General features: G+C 44.5%; 1 protein-coding gene across 1 annotated transcript in view; it reads right to left on the bottom strand.

Annotated features, from left to right (window-relative positions):
• Positions 1–351: 351 nt before the first annotated feature.
• LOC107292986 (protein phosphatase 1H) overlaps positions 352–11,788 on the bottom strand; it is a 79,111-nt gene continuing 67,674 nt past the window's right edge. The window contains exon 10 of the mRNA XM_015822114.1: positions 352–795. Coding sequence (XP_015677600.1) covers positions 648–795 — 148 coding nt within the window. The 3' untranslated portion in view covers positions 352–647. The remainder of the gene's footprint in view (positions 796–11,788) is intronic.

Genomic DNA, 11,788 nt, shown 5'->3' with positions numbered 1-11,788 from the left:
TTCCCTATTCTCTTAGGCAATTTTATTGACAGGTGTTAAGACTAAAACCAGAAAAAAGCTAATTTCACTACCCAAGCACACAGAAAGACCTATACATTTTCATTACAGTGAAGAGGAAAAAAAGCTTGAATTCATATGCATAAGCAAAACTCCAGAACCTCTCCACTGAAACATCACTACCTTCAGCAAACAATACCTAAATAGATATCAGGTTTTGTAATTTTAATAATTATAAATTAAATGTCTTCTAAATTAAAGTCAACTAGCACAGAAATTGGGAAAAAGCTGCCTATCCAGTTTCAATTATGGTTTTCCCAATTCACATCTCATTTAGCATTCCAGGCTACATTAAACTGGGTAAAATAAATTCAGTTAGATCACAACAGTGTCCTCACCAGGAGGGACATTAAAAAGAAAGCACTAAATATACTAGCAGCATTGTTCTGGTCCTGATATGTACCGATAATACAAGCTTAGGGAAGCTGAGCTTATGTACAAATTAGCCCTAGATTTCAGGTACAAAGAATTCAGGTTATTCAAGCTTAAAAGAATGTTTGAACCACTACTCTCATTTATCAGAGGAATGTCTTTTCCAAAGGACCTTGTTAATAATCAAACATTTCCTGTCACTAGCACTGATACTGCTTTTACAAGAGTTTATTTCCATGTATTAAAGGAATGACGTAGACCGAAATGTCATCTCCTGAGCCCAGTCGGTCATTGGATATCCTCCAGCCTCTGTCCTTCAGCACTCCCCTAGCTCGCATTACCAAATCCTGAGCTGCTAGTGTGTACCTGTAGGCAAAGAAGGAAAAGCCAATATTGAAAACTGCTGTTAAAAAGGATCTTTATTGTTTTATAGATGGACCATATTAATCACCATAAATATGCTTTATCAACACTCAGATTTAGCTACCTCATACATAGTCTTCAGACAGTACCAAATGTTCTGAATATTTTGAAAAAAGCTATAAGCTCAATAGATAAGAACATAGTTTACACACAATTTCCAGTGTGGAAGGAAAAAGTGCTCCAATCTAAACACTGCAAAGCTATTACCCTTAGAATCTTGGGAAAGGTAGGACAAGTCTGACTAGGCACTAGGAAACGTAATTATGATCACATGAGGCAAAGCTGCAAACCTGAAGTCCCCAGATTAAACTAGAGAAGACACTAAAAGATCTGTTATTACATTTCCTGCTATATTATAGGAATCCAAACTGAAGTAGGGCTTGAATGCTGCAAAAGAAGGGAATTAAATCTTTTCTCCATTTTGGAAAACAGACTGAAATAAAACATCAATCATAAGATGTGTAAGATATAAGATTTTATATAATGCATGTATTATAAATACAAGATATCTATTGTCTAATGTCTCTAAACTTTACTTTTTTTCCAACAGGAGCAGGAACAGACCATTTATCCTGCATCATATATAGCAGAAGACAAAGAATAATTTACACAGGCCAAGAGGCAACTAATCTGCAATAACAGCCACAGATATATATGCAACAACATACTGATGTATATAGCAGAGTATTCATCTGTTTCCGATATTCTGGCTTTATTTCCCACACTTTCTACTCTTGCCCATACTATAATGATAATGATGATAATGATAATGATGATGATGATGATGATAATAAAATAATAATAATAATAATAATAATAATAATAATAATAATAATAATAATAATAATAATAATAATAAGTTGAAAGGGACCTTGGAGGTCATCTAGTCCAACCCCCTGCTCAGGCAGGAAACCCTATAGCATTTCAGACAAATGTCTGTCCAGTCTCTTCTTAAAAACTTCCAGTGTTGGAGCATTCACCGCTTCTGGAGGCAGGTTGTTTCACTGGTTAATTGTTCTAACTGTCAGGAAGTTTCTCCTTAGTTCTAGGTTGCTTCTCTCCTTGATTAGTTTCCGTCCGTTGCTTCTTGTCCTGCCTTCAGGCGCTTTGGAGAATAGCTTGACTCCCTCTTCTTTGTGGCAGCCCCTGACATATTGGAACACTGCTATCATGTCCCCCCCCCTCGTCCTTCTCTTCGTTAAATTAGACATATCCAATTCCAGCAACCGTTCCTTATATGTTTTTGCCTCCAGTCCCCTAATCATCTTTGTTGCTCTTCTCTGTACTCTTTCTAGAGTCTCAACATCTTTTTTACATCGTGGTGACCAAAACTGGATGCAGTATTCCAAGTATGGCCTTACCAAGGCATTGTAAAGTGGTATTAATACTTCACGTGATCTTGATTCTATCCCTCTGTTAATGCAGCCTAACACTGTTGGCTTTTTTGGCAGCTGCAGCACACTGCTGGCTCATATTTAAGTGATTGTCCACGAGGACTCCCAGATCCCTCTCACAGTTACTACTATTGAGCAAGGTACCCCCTATACTATACCTGTACATTTGGTTTTTCTTGCCTAAATGTAGAACCTTACTTTTTTCACCATTGAATTTCATTTTATTAGATAGCGCCCAGTGTTCAAGTCTGTCCCGATCCTCCTGTCTCTTAAGCCTGTCTTCTGTAGTGTTGGCTATTCCTGCCAGCTTGGTGTCGTCTGCAAATTTGATGAGTTCCCCATCTATCCCCTCGTCCAAATCGTTGATGAAGATGTTGAAGAGCACTGGGCCCAGAACAGAGCCCTGGGGCACCCCACTACACACTTCCCTCCATGTAGATGCGGTTCCATTGAGGACTACACGCTGAGTACGGCCAGTCAGCCAGTTACAAATCCATCTGGTGGTGATGCTGTTTAACCCACATTTTTCTATCTTATCAAATAGTAGATTGTGATCTACTTTATCAAATGCCTTACTGAAGTCCAAGTAAATTATATCCACAGCATTCCTTGGTCAAAGAATGCAATAAGATTTGTCTGGCATGATCTGTTTTTGACAAACCCATGTTGGCTTTTCGTAATGACTTTGTTTGCCTCTAGGTGTTGGCTGATTCGTTGTTTGATTATCTTTTCCAGAATCTTCCCAGGTATTGAGGTCAGGCTGATAGTTCTGTAACTTCCTGGATCCATTTTTTTCCCTTTTTTGAAGCCAAATAGTTGAAGCCAACAAATTCAAAGCATCTGGAACAAATGAAGTTGCCTACTTGTGATCTAGAATAAGTATAACCAGTACAGTACAACTAGAAAAGGCTTATAATCTTTCATCCTTTAAATATGGTTGCTTTAAGTGTAATGAAAATTAAGGAACATAACATTAGAGATTCTCAATAGTTAAAAATATACAGATATTACAGAAGAAACAATACTAAAATTAAATAAAGCAGGTAAATGGAAGTAAAAAAATCTGATAGAAAATAGATAAAGCATGTACATAATGAAGAGTGCTTTCTTTCTTGGCAATACATGAGCAAGAAGATGTTCCCAGTAATCTGAGGATTAATATTAATAAAAAAAATTATCCTCTAATGTAGTGAATTTGAGATGCAACTTTTAAAGCAACTTTACAAAATTGCTGAAGTAGCTTTCAAGCAATCAGTCGTCCCTAAGGAAGTACCTAATTGGTATAGCACTTCAGAATATACATTTGCTTCCTCCTGAAATTTATTGATCATGGAACTACTGCAAAGATAACAGAAGGCACTTCGGGCAAGCAATCTGAACTGTTCATTTTTATTTACTCCCTTGAAAAAGAAATGCTTAGTGCAAACAATAATAAGGGAAGGGCAGAAAGAAAAATGAGACACAGCTCTCATTTGAACTCTCCTTAAGATCTACTCCTATAATGTCACTAAGAAGTGATAATATACGAGTGGATCTTAAGGACAATTTAAGAAAAATATTTACCCAAAGATGTGCTCAAATTTCAGAATGCTATTGTCAACATTGTGACAATTAAGAAACTGCAACCATTTTACCTTTTGCTTTTACTGTGCTTTTTCTGCTGTTTGAGATATTTAGATGTAGAAGGGGGGATGAGGGAATGCTCGAGCGTTTTCAGTTAGCCATAACAATTGCAGATGTGTGTGAACTCAAGGTCAATGTTAGATAAAGTTTTGGTGGGTTGAGAAGTTGGGAGGAGAGCCCGCGTTTTGGAATAAATGGTGAATGTGATTTATGACAGTCTTTCTGGAGTGGGAATTACAACTTATTACTTTGTATCTGGGGGAGGGAACTTCAGTCTTGGATTCAACTATATAAGTGCCGATACTTTGTTTCCTGAATAAAATGTTCTTTAAGGAAGAAATCTTTGCATTGAAATTCTTTTAATTGGTTTCATCTATCGGAACCATGACATTAACCCAAGACTGCCTTTTTCTTTAATTTTACGGGGTCCTGAGCAACAGTCACCTACCCAAAGCAGAAGGAATGCTGACAAAGACTCAGGGAAAATCCCAAAATGGAGAAGAAGGAGGAACCTGTCACCAGCACAACCACATCGGCGGATGGAGCACAGGCCTGTCACCAGCACAACTACATCGGCGGATGGAGCACAGGACATCGCACCGATAGAGAGTGTGGTTTCTGAGACTCCAGTGGCAGGGAGCACATCTGGTCGTCGGAATGGACCCTGCCTAGCGGAGACTCATGGCGTTCAGAAACGGTCCAGCCGAAGAAGAGTTCTTCAAAGACCGCTGAAGTTGAATTTCCACTGATTGCCTCCCAGGAGAAGCTAAGCAGGTGGCGCCATCAGATGAGTCGGGTGAGTGGAAGTATCTGACAGCAATCCGAAGCCAGTCAGTCGAGCGTTTGAGGGAGATGTTCGAAGGGCTAGACGTGGGCAGCAAGGAGCAGGTAACCCACCATTGCTGACCAGCAAGCGAGATGACAGGTGCCTCCAAGACCATTCCCAGTCCAGGAGAAGCCCCAGTCCCATCGGTGGGGCCAGGGCCACTTCCCCGCGACTGATGCTACCAGCTTTAACCTCAAGACCAGTGCAGAGGAGAAGCCCGGATCATCGGTAGCAGCATGCTAGCCCCAACTGTTGTCGGCATTCGCTGAGTCCTGACCGCCACTGGCGACGTGACAACCCAAGGCATCAAGAGCGGTATGTTAGTACCGAGCGGCGGTGCCCCTATGCAAGCCCCGAGCGTAGCCCAGACTATCACCGGTGCAGGGAGAGTCCTGATCATCACGAATACCAGGACAGCCCGGACCGTCACTATCACCGTCAAAGTCCTGAGCCTTGCCATCGGCAACGCATCCCTGAATACTGTCACCAATGCTACACCAACCCTGGGCCAATGCCAAGGTTTGATTAAGCAGGGGCCATTCAACGTGCTTTGCTAAACAGGGAACAATCCATAAGAACCCCAACCTTTTAAACCCACTTTTGACAGAGACCCTAAGAAGTTAACTTTCTTTTTGAACCAAGTGCATTCCTACATGAACCGAAACGCCAATGCCTATCTGGACCCTGCTGCAATGGTCGATGTCATAGTGGCAAACCTGGAGGGGGAGGCATTGGAGTGGCTGAATAGTTTGCACAACGAGCAAGCGCCGGAGCTATGGACTACAACCTATTCATCCAAGGCCTAAGAGCCAGGTTTCAGGACGAATCCATAGCTCTGCAGGCAGAGAAGGACATTCATGAAGTGAAACAGGCAGGTAGACCTGCGAAGGAAAATATGCATGAATTCTGGAGGGCCACAGAGCATATTGAGCGGTGGCCACAATGATCCCTGGTACACCATTTCAAGAACGGCCTGGACACCAATCTGTTCCAAGCCTGTGTCTATCGTGGGATTCCTGACCAACTGCAGGAGTGGTACTGGGTGGCAGTAATGATGGACATCGACCTGACCCGTTACAAGAAGCCGATGACTCCTGCACCGGGACTGAGGCCAGAACCAGCAAGACAACCACTACCTTGACAACCCCCAATGGCAGGTGCGGTGGAACCTCCTAGACCGTCTTCAGCCCCACCGATCAAATTTTTAGATGTGGCCAGCCGGGTCACCGGGCAGCAGCTTGCCCTGTCCCGTTCCGCAGCAGAGAGGCAACTCAGCCCCACCAGAGAAAAGAAAAGTAACCCAGCCATCTGCCAGGGAGAAGTTAAATTGGGTCATGCAGAAACCAGTTGCCCAGGTCACCTCGTACACTCAGAGAGTTGAAACCTCAGCTGATTCAGGCACTGCGTTGGTTCCTTATGACAGCGATGACGAGGGAGAGAATGACCCAATGGTGAGTCGACCTATTCCACCTTTTTCCCTTTCAGCCAAACTTATAGTTCCTAAGACAGGAACTCAAATGGACTTACGGGTACTGGTAGAGTCGGGGTGCTCACAATGCATTATCAGCCTGCCAATTGCTCTCAAATTGGGCATTTGGGCGAGGTTACTCTCCAAAACCATGAAGTTTGAACAGGCAGATGGGTCTTTAATGGGAGGAACCCTAGTCACTCACCTAACTGAGCCAGTGTGGCTAGAAATAGGTGAACATTGGGAGCGTATCCATTTTGTGGTGGCTCTGAAAATGACTGAAGCAGTGATTCTAGGCCTAGCTTGGTTAGACAAGTGGAAACCCTTTACCTGGTGGGAAAAGGGGATGAGAACCCTAAGATTACTCATAGGACCATCCCCTCCCAGTTCCTCCTTTGACATTAGTGGCGAGATGGAGCTGCCGGCCAACACAATAAAGATAGCCATCATCCCCCTGCCTGGAGAGCCACTCATCCCCAGTGAATATTGAGACTTGGCAGAAGTGTTCAGTGAAAAGGAATGTGATGTCCTGCCACCCCACAGACCGAATGACCGCGCATTGAAATTTTACCAGGAACCAAGTTACCAAAGCCGAAAATGTATACAATGACCCCTCTCGAGGTGGAGGAGTTGCGGCAATACATTGACAAGAATTTGGCCAGAGGATTCATTGAGCCAGAAAAATCCCAAGTAGCAGCCCCAGTACTATTCAAAGACAAGAAAGATGGATCGCTCTGCCTCTGCGTTAATTATAAAGGGCTCAACTGCATGAGTGTAGAAAATATGTACCCCCTCCCTCTACTGAAGGATTTGTTAACCCATCTGGTGAAGGGGCAAATTTTTACCAAATTAGATCTGAGAGAGTCGTATTACTGTGTGAGACTAAGAGAAGGTGATGAATGGAAAACTGCTTTTAACAGCCCTTGGGCAGCTATCAGTTCAAAGTTATGCCATTTGGATTATAAGGGGCTCCTGCTGTGTTCATGCAGCTGATCAACCAGGTGCTACACGATCATTTTTACAAAGGTGTTTTGGTGTATCTTGAAGACATCTTAATCTATACCGAGACTATGGCAGACCATGTATGTTTAATGCGAGAGGTATTGAAAAAACTGTTAAGTGCTAAACTCTACATCAAACTGTCAAAGTGCGGATTTCATCAGACACGTTTGGATTATTTGGGCTAGAGAATTTCCAATGAGGGCATTGAGATGGATCCAGTTAAAGTAGGTGCCGCGGCGGCCTCCCAGCCACCTGCTTCTTCGGCTGGAGCAGTTGCCAGGGCTTGCATGGTCGCCGGCGGCGGGAAATGCGTCAGCGGCCCTTGGGGACCATGCAAGCCCTGGCAACTGCTCCAGCCGAAGAAGCAGGCGGCTGGGAGGCTGCCGCGGCGCCTACCTCCTGCGCCCGTCAGCTGGCGACCCCCGGACCTGCGCCCGTCAGCTGGAACGTCAGGCAACGCTTTGGCCGGTGCAGAAGGTGAAGGGGAGGCCGCCGCAGCACCGAACTCCTGCGCTTGTCAGCTGGGAGGTCTGGTGACGGAGCCGGCTGGTGTGGAGGGCGATGGGGAGGCGGCGACTCGGCGGGCGGGGTCCTGCCTACCCATGAATGTTGGGCCCACCCGCCCCATCTGTAAAAGAAAAAGTCTTCCTCCCAAGCATAACGCCAGCAGTTCTGTGCCACGGGGGCTTGAGGCACGGAGGCGTGGGACGCGGAGCGGGGCGGTGCCGTGGGAGGCGGCAGGACAGGGGGGAGGAGTTACCTGCATCCTGCCAGCCGACATCTGGAAGCCTGCCTGAATGAAGAATTTTACGGGGTGTGGAAAGGGAGACAGACTGAGGGCTGTATTAAGACCATAGATGGCTGCGAAAGGAAAGTGGAAGGGAGGCGAATTCGGGGTGGAGCAGAAAACGGGAGGAAGGCATTAGGAAATAAGCACCAAGGTACATGGTGCCTTGCAAGGGATTCCCGAGTGTTCTGCAATTGTTTTTCCTCTCTCCTCTGAGCGAGAAAAACTTTTGCGGCATAAATCTGAAATGAGTCCCTGGGGAGGGCGGGGCCTTGCTCTGCGCCTGCGCTCTTCACACGCCTCCTGCAGGGCATATTCGGTAAAGTTCGTGCAAGCTGCTGCCAAGCAGCATATTTTCCACAAACAAGTGAGGTGGGAAGGAGCGGAGCGGGGGGGGAGGAAGGCAACGCCACAAGGGGGAAGGCGACGCCGCGTACCACCAGCCAGGTGGTCGCGTACCACAAGTGGTACACGTACCACTGGTTGACAAGCCCTGATCTAGTCTATATGTGGAGAATATTATTTTTCCTATTTTTTATAATAATAATAGTAATAGTAATAATAATAATAATAATAATAATAAATAATAATGATAAAGTTGGAAGGGACCTTGGAGGTCATCTAGTCCAACCCCCTGCTCAGGCAGGAAACCCTATACCATTTCATACAAATGTCTGTCCAGTCTCTTCTTGAAAACTTCCAGTGTTGGCGTATTCACCGCTTCTGGAGGCAGGGTGTTCCACTGGTTAATTGTTGTAACTGTCAGGAAGTTTCTCCTTAATTCTAGGTTGTTTCTCTCTTTGGTTAGTTTCCGTCCGTTGCTTCTTGTCCTGCCTTCAGGCGCTTTGGAGAATAGCTTGACTCCCTCTTCTTTGTGGCAGCCCCTGAGATATTGGAACACTGGTATCATGTCCCCCCTCGTCCTTCTCTTCGTTAAACTAGACATACCCAATTCCAGCAACCGTTCCTTATATGTTTTTGCCTCCAGTCCCCTTCTCTGTACTCTTTCTAGAGTCTCAACATCTTTTTTACATCACGGTGACCAAAACTGGATGCAGTATTCCAAGTGTGGCCTTACCAAGGCATTGTAAAGTGGTGTTAACACTTCACGTGATCTTGATTCTATCCCTCTGTTAATGCAGCCTAGCACTGTGTTGGCTTTTTTGGCAGCTGCAGCACACTGGTGGCTCATATTTAAATGATTGTCCACTAGGACTCCCAGATCCCTCTCACAGTTACTACTATTGAGCAAGGTACCCCCTATATTATACCTGTACATTTGGTTTTTCTTGCCTAAATGTAGAACCTTACTTTTTTCACCATTGAATTTCATTTTGTTAGATAGCGCCCAGTGTTCAAGTCTGTCCAGATCCTCCTGTATCCTAAGCCTGTCTTCTGGAGTGTTGGCTATTCCTGCCAGCTTGGTGTTGTCTGCAAATTTGATGAGTTCCCCATCTATCCCCTCATCCAGATCGTTGAAGATGTTGAAGAGCACTGGGCCCAGAACAGAGCCCTGGGGCACCCTACTACACACTTCCCTCCATGTAGATGCGGTTCCATTGAGGACCACATGCTGAGTACGGCCGGTCAGCCAGCTACAGATCCATCTGGTGGTGATGCTGTCTAACCCGCATTTTTCTATCTTATCAAGTAGTAGGTTGTGATCTACTTTGTCAAATGCCTTACTGAAGTCCAAGTAAATTATATCCAGAGCATTCCTCTGGTCCACTAATTTTGTCACTTGGTCAAAGAATGCAATAAGATTTGTCTGGCATGATCTGTTTTTGACAAACCCGTGTTGGCTTTTAGTAATGACTTTGTTTGCCTGTAGGTGTTCGCTGATTCGTTGTTTGATTATCTTTTCCAGGATCTTCCCAGGTATTGAGGTCAGGCTGATAGGTCTGTAATTTCCTGGGTCCTTTTTTCCCCCTTTTTTGAAGATGGGAACTACATCAGCTCTTTTCCAGTCCTCTGGTAGTTCCCCAGTGCTCCAGGATCTTTGAAAAATATAGTTCAGTGGTTCTGAGATCACATCCGCCAGCTCCTTAAGAATCCTGGGGTGTAATCCATCTGGTCCTGGTGATTTGAACTCGTCTAGGCTGGACAGGTGTTCACTTACCATTTTCTTGCCTATCTTAACTTGTATCTCTATTTTGTTTTTTATGGCACTATTTTTGATAGGTTGGTCTGTTTTTTCCCTTTGTGTAAAGACAGATGCGAAAAATGAGTTAAATAGTTCTGCTTTCTCCCTGTTGCTTGTCACCTTCTTGCCACTTTCATCCACTAATGGACCAATCGTTTCCTTCACTTTTTTCTTGTTTTTTACATGTTGAAAGAAGCTTTTTTTGTTATTTTTGACTTTGGTTGCAAGCCTTAGTTCATTCTGAGCCTTAGCTTTCCTCACTTCGTCTTTGCAGGCTCGGGCTATTTGCTGATATTCTGACTTAGTTATGTGTCCCTCTTTCCACTTTCTATACTTGTTTTTTTTTATCTTTCAATTGATCAGAGAGTTCCTTATGTAGCCATGCTGGTTTTTAATGTTATTTTATTGGTGTCTGGGAAAAGATTGTATAATCTATTGAGGACACCTTGTGGTGAAATTTAAAACTGCAACTGCTTTCTCTTGTTTGATGCTGAGGTTGGTTTTGACCTTCAAATCATCATAAAAGGGAAAAGATAAAGAAGTTGAAACAGCTGCTAGAAACTGTGGGGGTGGACATTGGCTAACTGTTATTAAATATAGCCTCCACTAAAAGATAAAAGGATTGCTTCTAACTATTATTGAAATGGAGAAACCCTATTTACAACTTAACTATAAACTTATACTGGAAAAAATTCTTGAAGCCAGTGAGCAAGTATGTGCCAAAATAAAAGAGATTACTACAGAAATAAAAATCAGAAACCTATTCTAAATTTACAAACTGACCCCCCGACTTCAATCGACTATCCCAGGGCTTTTCAACCAGTGGTACGGATACCACCTGTGGTACATTGGCACCTGATAGGTGGTACGCAACCATCCTAGAAAAGTGGTAGCGGGGGAGGGGAATGAGCTGAACTGATGGCAGCACCGCACAAGCCTGAACGAGAGACGGCTGGAGTTGCAGGGCTGTCAGGGCTCAATAGAAGCGCCAGGATCAGCGCCAGGCTCCAGCTGGAGCATGGTGCTGATCCTGGCGCTTCTGCTGAGCCCTGAAGAAGCACCAATCAGCTGGAAAGCAGCACTGATCCTGGCACCTCTGTTGAGCCCAGAAGAAGCGCTGATCAGCTGGAATGTTGCAGCATGTCCAAGGTCTTGTGATTTACATTCAGATGCTTGGCAACTGATTCATACTTATGACGGTCATAGTGTCCCAGGGTCATGTGAAGTGACCAAAACCTGCTGCAACCACCCAGCAGACGGGGGGAATAAAAACCAAACACTCCCCACCCCACCCCCGCTGCCCATCCTCAACAGAAATGCTCACAACAATGAAAACCTCGGACAGGAGGAAGTGCGCCACTGGGTGGGCAGGCAGGTGTCTTGCTCGGCTTTGGCTTGGGGGCACTTTTTTCAGTGCCATTGTAACTTCAAACAGTCACTAAGCGAAGTGTTGTAAGCCGAGGACTACCTGTACTTTATCAGGTTTTTGACACCTTGTGTTCTATCCCAGCCTATTGCCGTCCTTGTTAAAGGCACAAGGACCAACCCCTGCTGATACAATAGGCTGGAAACGTTAAAACAAAACAAAATCCCTTTTATTTGGGTGACAATCCTGTCAATAAGTCCAAAACACAAACAGCAAACCTCAAGTTCAAAGGAAGGAAATAGTCCACAGGAACACGTTGCAAACAAG

The sequence above is a fragment of the Protobothrops mucrosquamatus genome, unplaced genomic scaffold, assembly GCF_001527695.2.
Source record: "Protobothrops mucrosquamatus isolate PMUCROS unplaced genomic scaffold, P.Mucros_1.0 scaffold1468, whole genome shotgun sequence".
NCBI classification, from domain to species: Eukaryota; Metazoa; Chordata; class Lepidosauria; order Squamata; family Viperidae; genus Protobothrops; species Protobothrops mucrosquamatus.
Note: the sequence above shows the minus strand (reverse complement) of the source record. Positions and strands in the feature narration are given on the sequence as shown.